The sequence below is a fragment of the Eptesicus fuscus genome, chromosome 1 (assembly GCF_027574615.1).
Source record: "Eptesicus fuscus isolate TK198812 chromosome 1, DD_ASM_mEF_20220401, whole genome shotgun sequence".
Taxonomy (NCBI): Eukaryota; Metazoa; Chordata; class Mammalia; order Chiroptera; family Vespertilionidae; genus Eptesicus; species Eptesicus fuscus.
The window spans coordinates 113,059,761-113,082,633 of NC_072473.1; the positions used below are offsets into that span (position 1 = coordinate 113,059,761).

Genomic DNA, 22,873 nt, shown 5'->3' on the forward strand with positions numbered 1-22,873 from the left:
GTCCCTGGGTCCGGGCGAGACCATGTGTCCCTGGATCCGGGTGAGGCCTCGTGCACCTAGGCCCGGGTGAGGCCACGTGCCCCTGGGGCTGGGAGAGGCCAAGCATCCCTGGGTCCGGGTGAGACCATGTGTCCCTGGATCCGGGTGAGGCCTCGTGCACCTAGGCCCGGGTGAGGCCACATGCCCCTGGGTCTGGGAGAGGCCAAGCCTCCCTGGGTCCGGGTGAGACCATGTGTCCCTGGATCTGGGTGAGGCCTCATGCACCTAGGCCCGGGTGAGGTCACGTGCCCCTGGGTCTGGAGGAGGCCAAGCGTGCCTGGGTCCGGGTGAGACCATGTGTCCCTGGATCCAGGTGAGGCCTCGTGCACCTAGGTCCGGGTGAGGCCATGTGCCCCTGGGTCTGGGGGAGGCCAAGCGCGCCTGGGTCCGGGTGAGACCATGTGTCCCTGGATCCGGGTGAGGCCTCGTGCACCTAGGTCCGGGTGAGGCCACGTGCCCCTGGCTCTGGGAGAGGCCAAGCACCCCTGGGTCCGGGCGAGACCATGTGTCCCTGGATCCGGGTGAGGCCTCGTGCACCTGGGTCCGGGTGAGGCCACGTGCCCCTGGGTATGGGAGAGGCCAAGCGTCCCTGGGTCCGGGTGAGACCATGTGTCCCTGGATCCGGGTGAGGCCACGTGTACCTAGACCCGGGTGAGGCCACGTGCCCCTGGGGCTGTGAGAGGCCAAGCGTCCCTGGTTCCGGGTGAGACCATGTGTCCCTGGATCCGGGTGAGGCCTCGTTTACTTACGCCCGGGTGAGGCCACGTGCCCCTGGGTCTGGGAGAGGCCAAGCGTCCCTGGGTCCGGGTGAGACCATGTGTCCCTGGATCTGGGTGAGGCCACGTGCACCTAGGCCCGGGTGAGGCCACGTGCCCCTGGGGCTGGGAGAGGCCAAGCGTCCCTGGGTCCGGGTGAGACCATGTGTCCCTGGATCTGGGTGAGGCCACGTGCACCTAGGCCCGGGTGAGGCCACGTGCCCCTGGGTCTGGGAGAGGCCAAGCGTCCCTGGGTCCGGGTGAGACCATGTGTCCCTGGATCCGGGTGAGGCCTCGTACACCTAGGCCCGGATGAGGCCACGTGCCCCTGGGTCTGGGAGAGCCCAAGCGTCCCTGGGTCCGGGTGAGACCATGTGTCCCTAGATCCGGTGAGGCCACGCGCCCCTTAGTCCGGGTGAAGCCGTGCCCCTGGGTTCGCCGAGACCAAACCAGAGGGAGTCGGACCTACGTTACCACCATTTGTCCACCATCCAGAGCTGAGGGGTCAGTGCTGACATGTACACATAAGGAACTGCTGGACATTGAAATTGGGTCTTAAAAGAACTGTTGGTCCAGAAAGAAACTCACTACAGACTGATCCATCTGCCTGTCAGCATAACTATTATTGCTCGTCTCACATTCAGTTCTCATAAGTATATATCTAGTGACATATGATCTCGCTCATCTAGGGGAAATGATGAACAACATAGACTGAGGAACAAGAACAGAACCAGAAGCAAGGAGGCATCGATCGGACTATCGGGCCTCAGAGGGAGGATAGGGGAGGGTGGGAGGAGGGGGAGAGTTCAACCAAAGGACTTGTGTGCATGCATATGAGCCTATCCAACGGTTAAGTTCAACAGGGGGTTGGGGCATGCGTGGGGAGGGGGGGATGGGAATGGGGAGATGAGGACAAATATGTGACACCTTAATCAATAAAGAAATTTAAAAAAAAAAAAGAAAGAAAACAGCATTTGTTTTGCAGGAAGGCATTCATTATAGAGGCAGCAAGTACCAGAAGCAATGAGAGTGACCCCGCCAAGCTCCTCCCCCAGAAGTCACCCAGCATCTCAGCATCCAGCCCCATAGCTCTGAACTGCATCTATGAACATCTGTGCTTTACCTCGATTTTATTTTGTGCATCTGTTAGCAAGGTGTGTCCTAAGGTATCAGAAAAGCCTAAGAGAGCTCATAAAGGTGTTATGCTTAGTATAAAACGACATAATGAAGCATATTTGGTATTTATTGGTGGCTTATGCTTTGTCTTGGAATGTTCAAAATATTTTCCATAAAAATAAATGGTAAGTGCTTTGCTTTATGCCAAGTCAGCTTACAAAAGGTTTAAAAAAAATGTATTTTTAAAAAACCCAAAGCATAGAAGTGTCAAGTTGAAGGTCACAGGTAATAGGATGTGCAAAGGCACAGAAGCACATAACTGGCAAGAAAAGAGGACAATATGTGGTCTCTATGGTTGGTATGAGATAGGACAAACTCTTTTTTTTTTTTTTGGGGGGTAAATTTTTTTTTATTTTTTTATTTATTTTTTTTTTTTTAAATTTCTTTATTGATTAAGGTGTCACATATTTGTCCTCATCCCCCCGTTCCCATCCCACCCCTCTCCCCACGCATGCCCCAACCCCCTGTTGAACTTAACCGTTGGATAGGCTTATATGCATGCATACAGGTCCTTTGGTTGAACTCTCCCCCTCCCCCCACCCTCCCCCCACCCTCCCCTATCCTCCCTCTGAGGCCCGATAGTCCGATCGATGCCTCCTTGCTTCTGGTTCTGTTCTTGTTCCTCAGTCTATGTTGTTCATCATTTCCCCTAGATGAGCGAGATCATATGTCACTAGATATATACTTATAAGAACTGAATGTGAGACGAGCAATAATAGTTATGTTGACAGGCAAATGAATCAGTCTGTAGCGAGCTTCCCCCTGGACCAACAGTTCTTTTGAGACCCAATTTCAATGTCCAGCAGTTCCTTATGTGTACATGTCAGCACTGACCCCTCAGCTCTGGATGGTGGACAAATGGTGGTAACGGAGGTCCGACTCCCTCTGGTTTGGTCTCGGCCGGACCCAGGGGCACGGCGTCACCCGGACTAAGGGGCACGTGGCCTCACCCTTACCCAAGGGGCGCGTGGTCTCACCCGCGCCTGGGACCCAGCCTCACCCGGATGGATCCAGGGGCACACGGCCTCACCCGGACCCAGGATCTGGCTTCACCCGTACCCAGGGACGCTTGGCCTCTCCCAGACCCAGGGGCACGTGGCCCCACCCGGGCTTAGTTGCACAAGGCCTCACCTGGATCCAGGGACACATGGTCTCACCCGGACCCAGGGATGCTTGGCCTCTCCCAGACCCAGGGGAACGTGTCCTCACCTGGGCCTAGGTGCATGAGGTCTCACCCGGATCCGGGGACACATGGTCTCACCCGGACCCAGGGGCGCTTGGCCTCTCCCAGACCCAGGGGCACGTGGCCTCACCCGGGCCTAGGTGAACGAGGCCTCACCCGGATCCAGGGACACATGGTCTCACCCGGACCCAGGGGCGCTTGGCCTCGCCCAGACCCAGGGGCACGTGGCCTCACCCGGGCCTAGGTGTACGAGGCCTCACCCGGATCCAGGGACACATGGTCTCACCCGGACCCAGGGACGCTTGGCCTCTAGGACAAACTCTTGATGGCTGTCCTACCTAAGCTGATGGCTTGTATGCCAATTTCCGATATCTATGGCTTACAAGCTATGTGACCTTGGGCAAATAATTCACTCACTCTGTGCCTTGGTTTCCTCAACTGTAAAATTGAGGTATTAGAAATGTTGTGAGGATGAAACAAGAATCCATGTTTCATATTTAGCACAGTACTCAGCACTTAAGGGCCCCACAAATGTTAGCTGGTATCATCATTGCTACAAGAAGGCTCAGATGACCCCAGAAGGCTAGGTCTGTTTCCTCAAAGCACTTCCCACTTCAAGGAGTGACTAAAGCCTCAAATACTGATTCTCCCACCCTATCTTGCCCTACCCTTTCTCCCAGTACACACACAAAGGTAAAAATATGAGCAAAGAATATATAAATACTAGAGGCCCAGTGCATGATTGAATCATGCACGTGTAGGGTCCCCTACACACTTTCGCTTTTGATCGCGGGGGAGCTGGGTGCCTGTCCGCTGGTGCACCAGGCCTTTCAGAAGCCTCTGGCTTGCGGAGGCTTCTGAAAGGCCTGGTGCCGGAGCAGACAGGCACCCAGCTCCCCCGCTTTTGATGGTCTACGGTGGGATGTGAGCTCGCTGCCCCAGAGGCCCCTTCTGTTCTGCAGCACAGCCAGGGCGCAGACACTGAGCTCACGCAACGCGAGCTCAGCGTCTGGCTGGCCCAATCAGCTACCCCGGCCACCCCGAGTCCCACTCCCTGTGCCTCCCGCTGGACCAATCGTGGGCATAGCGGAGTGATGGTAATTTACATATTACCATTTTATTAGGTAGGATAGGTAACTATATATGCACACATAAATATATACACATGTATATAAATATATCTACAAATACAGATATAAATATACACTGCATTTTTCTGTGGTCTGTAAAAGGCCTTTCCAAATTAATGACTAAGCTAGAATAGGAAGGGGGAGTTTTGAGGTTTTTTCTTTTGAAATTACTTGACTACATTCTCACTATGAAAATATGTAACAAGTCAGAAAGTATTCAAAGTAAATTGTGACAGTGAGTCTTCACCCTCCCTCACCAATCCCACTCCCCTCCTAAAAAATTATTCACTGTCTGTTAACAATCTCCTTTCTGTGCATTTATACACACATATAGATGGGGTTTGGGGTTTTATTTTCATAAGTGAGCCCAGAATCTATATATTGATGTGTGACTTGATTTATCAATCAACAACATAGCTTGGAGGTCTCTCTGCATATAAACCTTATCCCATATTTTTCACACAGTTGCATAATATTTCATAGTAATGGATGTAGGAGTCTAGTCATTCAGAAAAAAATATTAAATGTTACTGCTGCCTTTGTCCTTGGGCAAGATGCTACTAAACCATCACAGGCAGATGGCTGGTCTAGGAACCATGAGAAATCAGGCACAACTTGCCTTGGATATCTTCCTAGAGCTCCTTTTCGAACGGCCTGGCTCTGAAGGTGGGCTGTGTTGAAGCCAGGTGTCTCCTCCTTTCCCATTCCAGCCAAAACCTCTGGTCCTCAGCCTCAAGCCCTCAGGGTGGATGAAGCATCTTTTTGCATGCTTGGTGACAATCCAGTATGACCAGCCTTTAATGCATTCATTATGAGATAGTTTGACCAGAGAATAAACCCTCTCATCCTTTTCCTTCCTTCCCTTTATCAATCCCCCATTTGTTTGCCTCGTTGACACTCCATTCCAGAGACTGTGAAAGCCCTCAGCTAATTCCAGTGGAGCAGAACTGTAAGCTCCAGCCACCAACCTCCCAAGAAGGAACCACATTATCTGTGGCCTTGACCTCACTACATGGGCACACATCTAGGATGCACAGTTGAGACCATGTGGTAGTGTCAGAAAAGGGGTATAAAAGACCAAGGCTGATATAGAAGTGGAGGTAGCTGAGGGAGAGAAAAGACTCCAGGGGCCCATCAAAAACAGATTGTGTAGGGACTGAAAGACAACTCAATGAGAGTAATGATGTTTTGCACCACTGCAGGAATTCCATCTAAGGTCCTCCAGGAAGGTGAGCATTCAGCCTCTGCTTGCATATTCCCAATGACAGGGAGCTCAGTGTTTTACAAGGTTGCCTATACTAGTTTGAATCAGCTTGTGGGTTCCTGAGAGGACAAGACAGAAACAGGGATATGTTTATGGTTAAAGGAAGAGAAATAAATGTTTAGGGTATGGGCAAAGAAATAGCAGACTGAGAAAAGCATCTGTTATGGGGTGGAGGGAGAAGAGACCTGGCAGCAGAGAATAGTGATATGGTAGGTAGAATAATGCTCCCCCGCCTCAAAGATGTGCATGTCCTAATACCCAGAACCTGTGAATATTTTACTTTACATGGCAAAAGGTATTTTAAGTTAAGGGTCTTGAGATGGGGAAGATATGGATTATCCAGGAAGGCTTGATGTAACCACAAGGGTCTTTAAAGAGGGAGGAAGGAGGATCAGAGTAAGAGAAGGAGTTGTGACTAAAGAATCAGAGATCAAAGTGATGTGCCATGAGCCTAGGAATGTACCAAGCATCTAAAAGCTGAAAAGGCGGCTGGATTGAGGAAACCAAGATGGCGGCATAGGTTAAACACCTAACCTGCAGCCAGGCACAACAATTTCAAAAATACAACTAGAGGTCAGAACGGACATCGTCCAGAACCACAGGAGAGCTGGCGGACTGAAATGCCCACAGCTGGGGGGAAGGAGAAGGCCACGGGGACAGTCGGGGAAGCCGTAAAAGCCTGAGGTATGGAGAAACGGGCGGAGACACGAGCACACGCGCCTGCGGGGAGGATGGAACCGGAGAGGAGGGGGCGGCTGATGACCTGGCCGGAGTTCACTGGCAGGAAGGAGATAAAGGCTCCGGAGTGCGCTGAGCACCGGCTCCGATTGCACTGAACCCCATTCCGGGCGAAACCCTGGGAAACTCACTCACTTTCGCAACTCCGCCGCCCCCGCAGGCCGCCCGGCCCGGGACGCTGGGGACGCCGCCGCAGCGGCGGCGCCCGGAGCCCGGCGGCCTCCCAGCACCCGTCCCCGCCGCGCAGCCCCCGCGCGCCTGGTCCCGCGGGCCGCGCGCCCCGCACACCGGACGGAGGCCCGGGCGCCCTCTCCGTGCACCTCCCGGCGGCGCTAGACTTCAGTAGAGTTGACTGAATTCAAGGGATTAAAAAGTATAAATTGGGGGGACGCCGCGGCGGCGACGTCCGGAACACGGTGATGGCGGTGCCTGGAGCTCGGCGGCCGCCCAGCGCCCGTCCCAGCCGCGCAGCCCTCGCGCGCCTGGTTCCGCGGGACGCGCGCACCGCGCACCGGACGGAGGCCCGGGCGCCCTTTCCGTGCACCTCCCGGCGGCGCTAGACTTCAGTAGAGTTGACTGAATTCAAGGGATTAAAAAGTATAAATTGGGGGGACGCCGCGGCGGCGACGTCCGGAACACGGTGATGGCGGTGCCTGGAGCTCGGCGGCCGCCCAGCGCCCGTCCCAGCCGCGCAGCCCTCGCGCGCCTGGTTCCGCGGGACGCGCGCACCGCGCACCGGACGGAGGCCCGGGCGCCCTTTCCCTGCACCTCCCGGCGGCGCTAGACTTCAGTAGAGTTGACTGAAATGAAGGGATTAAGAAGTACAAATTGAGAAGTTTGAAAAAGATGGCGGCGGAGGTTAAAGGCTGTTCTGTTGCCTCGCACCCAGCGAAATCGGAGGGGATGAGGTGTGGAGGTGCGTGGGTCTGGCTGGTGGCGGGGGAAAGGGGCTTTTGTTCCAAACCTAAGGGAGATTAGCTCTCCATCACCCTGAAACCCATCTTCTGGCGAACCCCGGGAGACCCAGATGCCTGCGGGGAGAGGCGGGACTCTTGCAGAGGTGCGCCCAGCAATCAGTGTTTGCTGCGCTGGAGTGCGGAACGAGGGGACTTAGATACATGGAAGGCAGAAGGACCAGACTCACAGCCATCGAGGCTCGCCGCACCATGGCCTGTTGGCGCCCTGAGACCCCGCCCCGCCCTGGGACCCGCCCCACATGTTTTGAAGACCTGCCCCGCAAGTCTTGCAGGCACACCTGCGCCCCAAGCAACGGCTTATGCATGTGGGTGGCCTGCCCTCTGGCAGTGGACCAGATGATCTGCTGTTCTAGTCGGACTGCTCCAGGGCCACTCAGACAGGAGGAAGAAACTACAGTTTTTGCTGTAATCCTTGCTGAGTGCCTAAGGCAGTAGCTGATCTACACCCCATTGGAGACCCAGAAACGAGGGCATCTAGTGGTCTGTGGGAGATGACACCAGATTTCAACCACGTGCATAAGGGACACATTCAACGGGAATATTCAGTGAGCGCCAAAGCTTTGCTGCACCAAGACCCGGCCCATAAACGTGTCTCCTGCACAGCAACTCTTCCTTTATAGACAAAGAGAGCCCCCCCAGTGACACCAACAACAATCAAAACTTAACTATACAAAGGAGGACCAAGATGGAGGCATAGGGCGGAAGCCTGATTGTTGCCTACCACAACAACTTTGAGACTACGACAAGAGAGCAGAGCAGACACCATCCAAGACCACCATAGGGCTGGCTGAGTAGATGCTCTACAACTAGAATAAAAGAGGGGTATGTGGGATGATGCTGATGCCGGTGACCCAAAGACCACACTTTAAGAACTACAGCTCAGGCGACACAAAAGAACTATGGCTCAGGCGATACAACAGCGGCCTGGAACGTGCTCGGCGCAGTTCCCCCGGCGGTCTCCGGCTGAGGGGACGGCTCCACTGGCAGCCAAGCACGGACAGACGAGCCCCTATGAGACATGGGGTGGGAGACTCCGCGCTTGCTGACCTCTGAGTCCGTCAAGAATCTCAACGCCCCGGAAGCGGCCAGGTGCGCATGCTCGGCGACCGGCCACCTATGCAGACCCAAGGGCCGACGCAGCGACGCCAGACTGGCCCACCGCCATGCACCGGGTGCACCGGAACTTCGCCGAGCCGCCGCCCGACGAGTTCTGCAGCAGCCATACTGGAGCTCTGGAAGGATGGCCAGGGGAATTGCTGAGGGGGGATTGACCGGCAGGAATTGGGATCGGGAAGACGGGGCCCCGCTGAGACCCGGGTGCGGGCGGGGTTGCGCGCCTCTGGACTCGGGTGTGGTCACACGCCTCTGGGTATAAGTGAGGCCTCACGTCCCTGGGTCTAGGTGAGGCCACATGCCCCTGGGTCCAGGTGAGGCCGGACTCCGGGTCCGGGTGAAGCCAAGTGCCCCTGGACCCGGATGACGCTGGACCCCATGCCCGGGCGAGGCCAAGCACCCCTGGGTCTGGGAGAGCCCACACACCCCTGGGTCCAGGCGAGACCATGTGTCCCTGGATCTGGGTGAGGCTGCGTGCACCTAGGCCCGGGTGAGCCCAAGTGGCCCTGGGTCTGGGAGAGGCCAAGCGTCCCTGGGTGCGGGTGAGACCATGTGTCCCTGGATCCGGGTGAGGCCTCGTGCACCTAGGCCCGGGTGAGGCCACGTGCTCCTGGGTCTGGGAGAGGCCAAGCGTCCCTGGGTCCGGGCGAGACCATCCGTCCCTGGATCCGGATGAGGCCTCGTGCACCCAGGCCCGGGTGAGCCCAAGTGGCCCTGGGTCTGGGAGAGGCCAAGCGTCCCTGGGTCCGGGTTAGACCATGTGTCCCTGGATCCGGGTGATGCCTTGTGCACCTAGGCCCGGGTGAGCCCAAGTGGCCCTGGGTCGGGGAGAGGCCAAGCGTCCCTGGGTACGGGTGAGACCATGTGTCCCTGGATCCGGATGAGGCCTCGTGCACCTAGGCCCGGGTGAGCCCAAGTGGCCCTGGGTCTGGGAGAGGCCAAGCGTCCCTGGGTCCGGGTGAGACCATGCGTCCCTGGATCCAGATGAGGCCTAGTGCACCTAGGCCCGGGTGAGCCCAAGTGGCCCTGGGTCGGGGAGAGGCCAAGCGTCCCTGGGTCCGGGTGAGACCATGTGTCCCTGGATCCGGGTGAGGCCTCGTGCACCTAGGCCCGGGTGAGCCCAAGTGGCCCTGGGTCGGGGAGAGGCCAAGCGTCCCTGGGTCCGGGTGAGACCATGTGTCCCTGGATCCGGGTGAGGCCTCGTGCACCTAGGCCCGGGTGAGCCCAAGTGGCCCTGGGTCTGGGAGAGGCCAAGCGTCCCTGGGTCCGGGTGAGACCATGTGTCCCTGGATCCGGATGAGGCCTCGTGCACCTAGGCCCGGGTGAGCCCAAGTGGCCCTGGGTCTGGGAGAGGCCAAGCATCCCTGGGTCCAGGTGAGACCATGTGTCCCTGGATCCGGGTGAGGCCTCGTGCACCTAGGCCCGGGTGAGCCCAAGTGGCCCTGGGTCTGGGAGAGGCCAAGCGTCCCTGGGTCCGGGTGAGACCATGTGTCCCTGGATCCGGGTGAGGCCTCGTGCACCTAGGCCCGGGTGAGCCCAAGTGGCCCTGGGTCTGGGAGAGGCCAAGCGTCCCTGGGTCCGGGTGAGACCATGTGTCCCTGGATCCGGGTGAGGCCTCGTGCACCTAGGCCCGGGTGAGCCCAAGTGGCCCTGGGTCTGGGAGAGGCCAAGCGTCCCTGGGTCCGGGTGAGACCATGTGTCCCTGGATCCGGGTGAGGCCTCGTGCACCTAGGCCCGGGTGAGCCCAAGTGGCCCTGGGTCTGGGAGAGGCCAAGCATCCCTGGGTCCGGGTGAGACCATGTGTCCCAGGATCCGGGTGAGGCCTCGTGCACCTAGGCCCGGGTGAGCCCAAGTGGCCCTGGGTCTGGGAGAGGCCAAGCGTACCTGGGTTCGGGTGAGACCATGTGTCCCTGGATCCGGGTGAGGCCTCGTGCACCTAGGCCCGGGTGAGCCCAAGTGGCCCTGGGTTTGGGAGAGGCCAAGCGTCCCTGGGTCCGGGTGAGACCATGTGTCCCTGGATCCGGGTGAGGCCTCGTGCACCTAGGCCCGGGTGAGCCCAAGTGGCCCTGGGTCTGGGAGAGGCCAAGCGTCTCTGGGTCCGGGTGAGACCATGTGTCCCTGGATCCGGGTGAGGCCGCGTGCACCTAGGCCCGGGTGAGCCCAAGAGGCCCTGGGTCTGGGAGAGGCCAAGCGTCCCTGGGTCCGGGTGAGACCATGTGTCCCTGGATCCGGATGAGGCCTCGTGCACCTAGGCCCGGGTGAGCCCAAGTGGCCCTGGGTCTGGGAGTGGCCAAACGTTCCTGGGTCTGGGTGTGACCATGTGTCCCTGGATCCTAGTGAGGCCTCGTGAACCTAGGCCCGGGTGAGGCCACGTGCCCCTGGGTCTGGGAGAGGCCAAGCGTCCCTGGGTCCGGGTGAGACCATGCGTCCCTGGATCCGGATGAGACCTCGTGCACCTAGGCCCGGGTGAGCCCAAGTGGCCCTGGGTCTGGGAGAGGCCAAGCGTCCCTGGGTCCGGGAGAGACCATGTGTCCCTGGATCCAGGTGAGGCCTTGTGCAACTAAGCCCGGGTGAGGCCACGTGCCCCTGGGTCTGGGAGAGGCCAAGTGTCCTTGGGTACGGGTGAAGCCAGATCCTGGGTCCGGGTGAGGCCGTGCGCCCCTGGATCCATCCGGGTGAGGCTGGGTCCCAGGCTCGGGTGAGACCACGCGCCCCTTGGATATGGGTGAGGCCACGTGCCCCTTAGTCCAGGTGACGCCATGCCCCTGGGATCGGCCGAGACCAAACCAGAGGGAGTCAGACCTCCATTACCACCATTTGTCCACCATCCAGAGCTGAGGGGTCAGTGCTGACATGTACACATAAGGAACTACTGGACATCGAAATTGGGTCTCAAAAGAACTGTTGGTCCAGGGGGAAGCTCGCTACAGATTGATTCATTTGCCTGTCAGCATAAATATTATTGCTCGTCTCACATTCAGTTCTTATTAGTATATATCTAGTGACATTTGATCTCGTTCATCTAGAGGAAATGATGAACAACATAGACTGAGGAACAAGAACAGAACCAGAAGCAAGGAGGCATCGATCGGACTATCGGGCCTCAGAGGGAGGATACGGGAGGGTAGGGGGAGTGTGGGGGGAGGGGGAGAGTTCAACCAAAGGACCTGTATGCATGCATATAAGCCTATCCAACGGTTAAGTTCAACAGGGGATTGGGGCATGCGTGGGGAGAGGGGTGGGATGGGAATGGGGGGATGAGGACAAATATGTGACACCTTAATCAATAAAGAAAATAAAAAAAAATAAATAAAAAAAATAAAAAAAAAATAAAAGCTGAAAAGGCAAGCAAGTTATCCTCCCCTAGAGCCTCTTAAAAGGAATGCAGCCCTGTCAGCACCTTGAATTGAGCCCCTTAAGACCCTTTTTGGACTTCTGACCTGGAGAATTTAAATAAATTAGTGTTGTTTAAGCTACTAAGTTCTCAGCAATTTGTTATTGCAGGAGAGGAAATGAATACAAACAGGCACCTGAGAGTGAGAAAGAGAAAAGTACAACCTTAATGTGCATATAAATCACCTGGAAATCTTATTTAAATGGAAGCTCTGCTTTAGTAGGTCTTGGGTAGGACCTGAAATTGTATTTGTACCAAGATCTCATGTCATACCAATACCTGATTTGATAAATACTTTGATTAACAAGAGACTAGAAAACATGCAATAAAAATACCTGTGTAACATTTTACAGTTTATGAAGCCCTTTCACATCCATCATACTCATTTTATCATCCCCACAACCCTGTCATGTAGCTATTATTGCTCCAATGATACATATGAGGTGGTCAAATCTAAGAGAGGTGAAGTTATTTGGCCAAGCAAAAATCACAGATAGTATCAGGCCAGACCCCTGGTGTCCTGACTACAAAGCCTGTGTTTTTGCCATTGGACAGTAGTTCTCATCTCTGCCTGAATATGTGAATCACCTGAGAAACTTTTGAGACTCCAGAAGCATAGGTCATATTCCAGACTAATGAAAGTAGAACTTCTTGGTGTATGGCCCAAATGTCAGTTGTTTTGGAATTCCACTACACAGCTAAGGTTAAGAATCATTTCACTAGAGCAGTGGTTCTCAAAGTGGTTCTGAACCAGCAGCAGCAGCATCACCTGGGAAGTTGTTAGAAATGCAGATTCTCAGGCCCACCGCAGACCTAATTAATCCCAAATTCTGGGGATGAGGCCCAAGCCCCATAGGGGATTCTGATGCACTCTCAGGTTTGAGCATATTGGGCCATCTTGACTCCATGAATGGAGTCTAGGGCTGGGGAAACAAGCACACCTTAGATCCACGTATAAAATTAGGCCAGGTGCCAAGCAACTGAAATCAGCCGCCTAATGGATGTAACAAAGAATAAGAACAGTTCTCAGGCTGGCAACTGAAATATCAAGTCCCCACGCCACAGCCTTTCTGATCCTTTGTAAGAAAAACATCTGCCAAAGGCCCACTCAGTCTGTCAAAACATCTGAATATATTTGCCTCCAACTCTGCACCTTGCTCCACTCCCTCACTTAAAATAACCTTTCCCATTTGTGCTGTCACCTGAACTGTGTAAATAAGCTTCTAACAACTCTTCTCCCCACCCCTCTCTTCTTGGTATCCAAGAAGAGAGCAGCAGGCAAAAGGTTAGTTCTAATGTACCTGAGCAAATGGATAATATACAACCTACGGTAAAATAGGAGTGACCTACACAGCTGCCCTTCCTGAGCCTATCTCACCTGCCTCAACAACACTATCACCCTTTGACCTAACTCTATCCCTGGAAAATGGAAAATTCCACAAACATTAGAGCAGATGCTTTCTAGAATGCAGTCCACCTCCTCTTCTCCTGTCCCAGATATATCTTAGGTCTACAGGATCAAGAAAGACAAAGATCAAGAAAGGCAAGGTTAGCCCAGCTGGTGTTGCTCAGTGGTTGAGGGTCAACCTATGAACCAGGAGGTCACGGTTTGATTCTCCGTCAGGGCACTTGCCTGTGTTGTGGGCTGAATCTCCAGTGTGGAGTGCGCAGGAGGCAGCCAATCAATAATTCTCTCTCATCATTGATGTTTCTATCTCTCTTTCCCTCTCCCTTTCTCTCTGAAATCAACAAAAATCTATTTTAAACAACTTTTAAAGAAATAAAAGGTTACAAGATAAAGGCAAGGCTGGCAGCTACTACTCATGACCAGAAACATGGCCTGACATTCATGGTGCAGAAAATTTTTCAGTGCATATATCTCACAGACACAGCCTTAGACGGGGATGGGCTCTATTCTAAACGAAATGAAGGCTATTTACAGTTCTCAGCTTGATTTTTCTCTCCCTTCTAAATCCCAAACTGACTGAATTCCGAGGGATGAGAAAGAGGGAAACAGAACACCCTGTTTGAGAAAATTAGAATCTGAGGCATTAGGAAGCAAAAGATAAGAAACAGCTTAAATGTATGATAAATCCCCTGGAAGTGTGCTGGGCCCTGAAATAGCTTGCTTGCCCTCACTTCCCACTTCAACTGATTATGATCATCTTGCTTCATTAAAAGCAGTCATTATAGTAACTGAGAATCAGTTATTGAGCAAATGCTTGATTAAGATGAGATTAGTTGTTAAGCTTGAGGCTGAGGAAGAAAAGAAGTGGAAATTTAACATCAAGCTGTGGAGGAAGAAAAGGTGTGGTTAGTCATTTGTATCATCTGCCAGACATGCGATCTGCTGATGCTCCAGTCCCTCCAAAGTCTGTGAAGCATCAGTGAAAGGAGAGAGAGCCTGGTGATAGTGTACACCAGGTACTTTCAAGTTGTCTAGTAACTTGGTTGTTGGAGGGGGAGGGACTAGCTCAGGGCCCAGGGGAGGTCTGCACAGGGATTGCTGCCTTCAGAGAGCTGGAGAAGCAAGAGGCTGAGGACCGAAAAGGGAAGGGTGAGTGATTCTTAATAACCAGCAGGATCCCAAAGATGACAAGCTGCCAGCCTGGACTGCCAGTGATGGCCAGAATGGTGCTGCAGCTCTGAATCCACAGCTTCTTCTCCAGCCCATGAAAAATTGATCTAGAGAGCCAGCATGCCTTGGTAAGTGGAAATCCTGCCACTTCCAGACATGGAGTCATCTTTCCCATTTGGAGTGATCCTTGCTGTCCTGGCCTCCCTCATCATTGCTGCTAATGCACTAGTGGCCGTGGCTGAGCTGTTGTTGATCCACAGAAATGATGGTGTCAGTCTCTGCTTCACCTTGAATCTGGCTGTGGCTGACACCTTGCTTGGCGTGGCGATTTCTGGCCTAGTCACTGACCAGCTCTCCAACCCAGCTCGGCCCACACAGAAGACCCTGTGTAGTCTTCGGATGGCATTTGTCACTTCCTCCGCAGCTGCCTCTGTCCTCACAGTCATGCTGATTGCCTCTGACAGGTACCTTGCCATCAAGCAGCCTCTCCGCTACTTCCAGATCATGAATGGGTTTGTGGCTGGAGCCTGCATTGCTGGGCTGTGGTTGATGTCTTACATCATTGGCTTCCTCCCACTTGGAGTCCCCATATTCCAGCAGACCACCTACCAGGGGCCCTGCAGCTTCTTTGCTGTGTTTCACCCACGCTTTGTGCTGACACTCTCCTGCGCTGGCTTCTTCCCAGCCCTGCTCCTTTTTGTCTTCTTCTACTGCGACATGCTCAAGATTGCCTCTACGCACAGCCAACAGATCCGGAAGATGGAACATGCAGGAGCCACGGCTGGCGCTTACCGGCCCCCACGGACTCCCAGCGACTTCAAGGCTGTCCGCACTGTGGCTGTTCTCATTGGGAGCTTCACTCTGTCCTGGACCCCATTCCTTATCACTGGCATTGTGCAGGTGGCCTGCCAAGAGTGTCACCTCTATTTAGTACTGGAACGGTACCTGTGGCTGCTTGGTGTGGGCAACTCCCTGCTCAACCCACTCATCTATGCCTATTGGCAGAAGGAGGTGCGGCAGCAACTCTACCAAATGGCCCTGGGAGTGAAGAAGGGGCTCGCTTCATTCCTCCTCCTTCTCTTGGCTAGGGATGGTGGCCCAGACATGTCGAGGGAAAGTTCCTGTCACATTGCCACTATCTCCCACCCACAGCTCGATGGCTAAGACGGTAAGGGGAAAGAAGTTTCAAAATGCCCTTTCCCTCCTCTCTCTTGGTCCCAACCAGAAGATCAGATGGAGCTAGGGGAATGAAAGCACTTATTTCAGGCAATTGATCATCACCCCACTCCCCCTCACCCCAGACTGAGAGGTAACTGAGGCATGTTGCTGACTTTCTTCTATAATCAGTTTCCCCACTTGCAAATCTCCATTCCTGTGTCCTTCTCTTGCAATAAGTCTATTTCTCCTGTATAGGTATATTTACTTAAAGCAAGAAATGTACTACTGTGCCCAGCTGGTATGGCTCAGTCATTCAGCATCAACCCATGAACCAGGAGGTCACGGTTCGATTCCCCATCAGGGCAGATGCCTGGGTTGTGGGCTCGATCCCCAGTAGGGGGTGTGCAGGAGGCAGCCAATCAATGATTCTCTCTCATCATTCATGTTTCTATCTATCTCTCTCTCTTTCCCTTCCTCTCTCTGAAATCAATAAAAATATATATATTTTTAAAAAGAAATGTACTACTGTAAAGATGCTTAAAAGTCAAATCCAATAGAAATATAATGCAAGCCACATACATAGTTTTAAATGTTCTATTAGTTACATTAAACAGGTTTAAAAAATAAGAAATAGGTGAAATTAATATTGTTTTATTTAATCCAATATAGCCAAAACATTATTTCAATGTAATCAATATTTTAAAAAACTGTTGCATTGTTTTTTGCACACTAAATCTTTGAAGTTTGGTGTGTATTTTACCTTTACAGAACATCTCAATCCAAACTAGCAATATTTCAAATGCTCAATAGTCACGTGTGTCTAGTGGCTACCATATTGGACAGCACAGCACTAGAAAAAATGAGATCCTGTTCTTTTTTGGTATGTTTGAGATTCTATTCTTTCTAACTTTACTATAGTGATTGCTTTGGTAAAGTGAGGAATCCTGTCCCCCTGATATAAATCAGACATTTTAAGTACTGAGTTTGCACAAAAACCTGTATTAGGTTCTAAAATGTGTCTTTTCCCACACATCATGGTGTTCAAGACAGTGTTTCTCTGGGCAATAGCCTACTTGTGATTATTTCTATTAACTCTCCCAATCCACCACCTTTCGAACTCTTTGGTGCCCCTTCCCCTCAGTTGGCCTCTTACTTAATTTGTAGCTACTTGCTGATGACAATGCTGAACCACAAATTCTGAGACACAGAAAGGGGAGAAAGAGGGAAAAGGGGTCGGTATCAAGAAAGGCACTACCAAACTCTTTACACTGGACCCACTTTGCTCCCTAGACCTTGACTTTCTTCCATTTATTCCCAAACTTTCATTTTCTTAAGAAACCCAGTTGCATAAAAGGATATCTCCACAATGGCTCAGGAGACCAGCTGAGGAGCAGGTGCCTCTTTCTGCTTTCTGTGGGTACAGAAAATAATTATTGGAATCTGGGAATTATGCTCAGGTTTCCTCTTGGCAACTCTAGCAGCAAAAATTCAAGAACAAAGTGGGGAAGAAACCCGGGAACTATACTCAGCCTTCCTGAGCTTCCATGTAACCCTCTCCTCAACCTCCTGGTCTCTACAGTGGATTCCTAGAAAGTTTGTCACTTAAGGCCTAAACTAGATTATCTCCCTAGAAAGCTGAATAGACAAAAGGTGGGAAGAAGAAACCTCAACAGCATTAATTTGTCTGGGATTTGGTACCAAAACAGCCTTGGAAGGTTAACCTCTCTGTATCTCTAAAATGATGGCCTAAGAACTTGGATGCTTTGCACTTGGGTTTTAATTCCCCTTCAGTCTTAGACGAATTCCCAACTTGCTTTCCCTAAGTTGTTCAGAGGTTAATGACCATCCCTTTCCATTTCCATACTCTCAAAAATTCCTTTCTCCCTGTCTTCAACCTTTACTTTCAGCACAAATGGCCAGTTTCTCACTAATTTATTCTAATACATAAACCCTCCTTTGTGAGATCTTTTTTCAGTTGCTTTGCTTACCACTTTGGACTAGGAGAAGACTGTGCTTGCCTTCACCATAATAGGTTTTATATTATTATTATTAATAATAATAATATTATTATTATTATTATTATTAGTTCTTTCATTTTATTTTCCTATGGGTGCATAAGTGAAAATTTCCATTCCATTCCATATCCTCTAGTTCCATTTTAGGTTGGAATTTTTTCACATAAGCAAGCACTCTCTCTTTTTTTTTAATTTCTTTATTGATTAAGGTATCACATATTTGTCCTCATCCGCCCATTCCCATCCCACACCCCTCCCCACACATGCCCCCACCCCCCTGTTGTCCTTAACCGCTGGTTAGGCTCATATGCTTGCACACAAGTCCTTTGGTTGATCTCCCCCTTTACTCCCACCCTTCCCTACCCTCCCCCTGAGGCCCGACAGTCTGATCCATGCCTCCTTGTTTCTGGGTCTGTTCTTGTTCATCAGTCTATGTTGTTCATTATTTTCCCTAGATGAGTGAGATCATGTGCTATTACAAATACACTTATAAGAACCGAAAATGGGACAAGCAATAATGGTTATGGTGACAGGCAAATGAATCAGTGTGTAGTGAGTTTCTTTCTGGGCCAACAGTTCTTTTGAGACCCAATTTCAATGTCCAACAGTTCCTTATGTGTACATGTCAGCACTGACATTTCAGTTCTGGATGGTGGACAAATGGTGGTAATGCAGGTCCGACTCTCTCTGGTTTGTTCCTGGGCAACCTGCAGTGATGCACAGCTGCTAACTGCTAGTATGGGAAGGCCACATCAGCGTCTTCCATCTCTGGACTGCTTCTCTTCTGTCTTCATGGCTGGAGTAGTCCTGTCGATTCCTCTCTGTTGCTGGAATCCACATGGTCTCAGAGTTGTTTTCTGAAAATATACAAACATATTCTCAACCAAAAGTTAATAAAGGAATATTTTCTATAAATTTGACTGGGAATCCTTTTTCATTTTTTGCCCAAATGATTTTCCTCTGGCTTGTTTTGTCACCTTGTGTGTTTTTCATGGGTGTCTTGCTTTTAGCCTTACAATTAATTTTCTAAAGTATTAATTTTCTAGATGTAATTTACTTACAGGATATTTTTCGTTACATGATATTCCTCTACTATCCCCTCCTTTTTTGATTTAAATGTTAGGAGGCTTTTGAAAATTTTATAATGTAGTCTTGATGGCTTTTAAATTTTAATTTTTTGCTCTATAATATTACTGTTTTAGGTTCATTATATGGTGCACAATTTTATCATGAGATGAAGTACCAATAAAAATTTTAGTTAACACTTTAGGAACACCTTTTTGTCCAGTACAATTAATTTTTCTAGAGTATTCGCTTGTTTCAACTAGCCAATTTAAATTTGCCTGAAAACTTGACTACTATTTTACTGTCAAATTTATTACTCTAACAATAATCTTATTTTACCCTGTAAATATTGGTGGAAGGGATTATTTGCCTTCTTGAGTAGGTCCTGAGCATTCCTGGTGGTAGGCTGGATTTAGATATCGTAAACCCACTTCCCCACACCATGGGTATAAGACAACTCAAACAATTCTTGTTGGAGTGAGAGGGCAGCTGCTGTCGGCCAAGTCTCTGTCGGTCACCTGGGTCCTGATCTGAGCTGGGCATGGGAAGCACGAAGCAGCCATGGGGGCAGGAGACCTCCCTCAGAAGGGGCTAGGATTCAGGCCCCTGCAATGTTGGGGGGTGAGGGTCTGTGCCCCACCTCTGTTGATCCCCAAATTCTCTCCTGATGGCCCCTCTGCCACTGTGCCTGTCTTAGGTTGTTCCTTCCTTGAGGAATCTTACCCGTCTCTGGCTAACCAGCCATCCTCCAAGGCCAAGCAGGGTGACATGAGGTTCAGTTTTGTCTCCTTGGTAGCCTATGTCCCCGTGGCCTCCATGCCCAGCACCTGCCTTGGGATCCCCTCGCCTGCTGGCAGTGCCCCAGCACTGATCACATATCTTTTGGAACCCGGGTTTCTTCTCCAGGGAGGGCTCAGTTCGCCCCACTGGGTGAGAGACAGATCCATGGCACCAGTCATCACGAGACTTCAACCTCGACATGAACAGAGAGCTCATGCAACAGCTGTGAGCAATTGAATTGTGAGAAGAGGGTCTCTCTTGGCCTAAAGGGTTAGAGGGACCAATATAGAATGCTCAGGTGCCCTCCCAGGAGGCCCTCTATACAATGAAAAGGATTAAATCCTTACATGTCCTTTTTAAATTGCTGCCAGACATTCAAAGAATTAGTTTGTACGTTTGCTTGGGATAATTGTATATTATGCTGTAGTAATTCTAAAGTATCAAGAGATGTGTTAAGTTTGTCTCCAAGCACCAAACAGATGACTTTTTTTTTTTTATCCCCAAGGGTGCGAGGAACTATTATAAGTACTGGGGGTGATCCAAATCTGGGAAAAATTTTAATGACAGTGTAGAATAATATCATATGAGGATATTCTTTGTTCTAGTCCATGGCAATTCCCTTTCAAACTGGCTGTCCATTTCTTTTTATGTAGACAAGGTCTTAGTTACATTTTTTGCACCTCTACTGGGGGCACGTAGTAATAGTAGTGACACCCTTTCTTTGGTGTCCACACAAGCCAGAAACCTCTCTTTAATTGTACACACGAAGGGGCATTGTTTTGATTTCGTGTCATACAAAAGGGAAGCTGGGTGGAGACCCCTGTGTATTTATACTTTCTTGCCCCACCCATGGACCTCCTAGATGTCCAGGGTGTTTGGTATTATTGGTAACTACATTAGTCAGGGTATCAGCCCAAGTAAGGGGTCCTACCCATGAAGGGTCAGGAGCATAAGACCAAAATACTTACCCTCTTGTCCCAGGTAAAATTACCATACATCTGATAATTGCCAGTGTGGCTAGAAAGGCGTTCTCAGACATTCTTAGGTTTCTGGTTACCTCACAATTTCTTCCCTGAGGTTTGACGTTCTGATTGATGTTTCTCTGTTTCTGGATCTATTTTTCCCCCCCATCAGTTTATGTTGTTCATTATATTCCACAAATGAGTGAGATCATGTGATATTTATCTTTCTCTGCCTGGCTTATTTCACTAAGCATAATGTTGTCCATCTCCATCCATATTGTTGCAAATGGTAAGAGCTCTTTCTTTTTTACCGCAGCGTAGTATTCCATTGTATAGATATACCACAGTTTTGTAATCCACTCATCTGCTGATGGGCACTTAGGCTGTTTCCAAATATTAGCTATGGTGAATTGTGCTGCTATGAACATAGGGGTGAATATATCCTTTCTGATTGATGTTTCCAGTTTCTTGGGATATATTCCTACAAGTGGGATCACTGGGTCAAATGAGAGTTCTATTTTTAGTTTTTTAAGGAAACTCCACACTGTTCTCCACAGTGGCTGCACCAGTCTGCATTCCCACCAGCAGTGCACGAGGGTTCCTTTTTCTCCACATCCTCGCCAGCACTTGTCATTTGTTGACTTGTTGATAATGGCCATTCTGACAGGTGTGAGATGGTACCGCATTGTTGTTTTGATTTGCATCTCTCTAATGATTAGTGATTTAGAGCAGGTTTTCATATGTCTCTTGGCCTTCCTTCTGTCTTCTTTCGAAAAGTGTCTATTTAGATCAGTTGCCCATTTTTTGATTGGGTTGTTTATCTTCTTTTTGTTAAGCTGCATGAGTTCCCTGTAAATGTTGGAGATTAAACCCTTATTGTTGATATCATTGGCAAATATGTTCTCACATGTAGTGGGCTTACTTGTTGTTTTATTGATGGTTTCCTTTGCTGTGCAAAAGCTTTTTATTTTGATGTAGTCCCATTTGTTTATTTTCTCTTTAGCTTCCATTGCCCTAGGAGCAGAATCAGCGAAGAAGTTCTTTTGGCATATGTCAGAGATTTTTCTGCCGGTAGATTCCTCTAGTATTTTTATGGTTTCCTGTCTTATGTTCAAGTCCTTGATCCATTTTGAGTTTATTTTTGTGTATGGTGTAAGTTGGTGGTCTAGTTTCATTTTTTGCATGTATCTGTCCAATTTTCCCAACACCATTTGTTGAAGAAACTGTCTTGACTCCATTGTATGTTCATGCCTCCTTTGTCAAATATTAATTGAGCGTAGTGATTTGGATCAAGTTCTGGGTTCTCTATTCTATTCCATTGATCTATATGTCTGTTCTTGTGCCAATACCAGGCAGTTTTGAGAACAGTGGCTTTGTAATACAGCTTGAAATCTGGTATTGAGATCCCTCCTACTTTATTCTTCTTTCTCAGGATTGCTGTGGCTATTCAGGGTCTTTTTTTATTCCAGATGAATTTTTTGGAAAGTTCGTTCTAAGTCTGTGAAGTATGCTGTTGGTATTTTAATGGGAAGTGCATTGAAATTATAGATTGCTTTGGGTAGTATGGACATTTTGATGATGTTGATTCTACCAATCCATGAACATGGTATGTTCTTCCATCTGTTTATGTCTTCCTCTATCTCTTTTTTCAGTGCTGTGTAGTTTTCTGCGCATAGGTCTTTTACCTCCTTAGTTAAGTTTATTCCTAGGTATCTTAATTTTTTTGGTGTAATGGTAAATGGGATTGCTTTTTTAGTCTCTCTTTCTGTAAGTTCATTATTGGTGTATAGAAATGCCATAGATTTCTTAGCATTTATTTTGTATCCTGCTACTCTGCCGAATTCATTTATTAAGTCTAGTAATTTTTTGATGGAGTCTTTAGGGTTTTCTATGTACAGTATCATGTCATCTGCAAATAAGGACAGTTTTACTTCTTCTTTTCCAATTTGGATGCCTTTTATTTCTTCTTCTTGTCTGATTGCAATGGCTAGTATTTCCAACACTATGTTGAACAGGTGTGGTGAGAGTGGGCATCCCTGTCTTGTTCCTGTTCTTAGGGGAAATGGTTTTAGTTTTTATCCATTGAGTATGATGTTGGCTGTGGGTTTGTCATATATGGCTTTTATTATGTTGAGGTATGATCCTTCTATTCCCAGCTTGTTGAGAGTTTTTATCAAGAAAGGGTGTTGGATTTTGTCAAATGCTTTTTCTGCATCAATTGATATGACTATATGGTTTTTATCTCTCAATTTATTTATGTGATGTATCATGTTTATTGATTTGCGAATATTGTACCATCCTTGCATCCCAGGGATGAATCCTACTTGGTCGTGGTGTATGATCTTTCTGATGTATTGCTGGATTTGATTTGCTAGAATTTTGTTGAGGATTTTGGCATCTATGTTCATGAGGGATATTGGCCTGTAATTCTCCTTCATTGTGTTATCTTTATCTGGTTTTGGTATTAGGGTTTTGCTGGCTTCATAGAAGGAGCTTGGAAGTGTTCCTCCTTCTTGAATTTTCTGGAATAGTCTGAGGAGGATAGG

General features: G+C 49.9%; 1 protein-coding gene across 1 annotated transcript; it reads left to right on the forward strand.

Moving 5' to 3' along the window:
• Positions 1 to 14,503: 14,503 nt before the first annotated feature.
• On the forward strand, positions 14,504 to 15,511 carry GPR119 (G protein-coupled receptor 119). The gene has a single exon (XM_008153889.3). It carries the CDS (start codon positions 14,504 to 14,506, stop codon positions 15,509 to 15,511), a length of 1,008 nt encoding a protein of 335 aa, XP_008152111.1.
• Positions 15,512 to 22,873: the final 7,362 nt, after the last annotated feature.

Excerpts from the sequence above, each read along its gene's own strand:
- GPR119 (XM_008153889.3), top strand. The coding sequence starts at position 14,504 with ATGGAGTCATCTTTCCCATTTGGAGTGATCCTTGCTGTCCTGGCCTCC.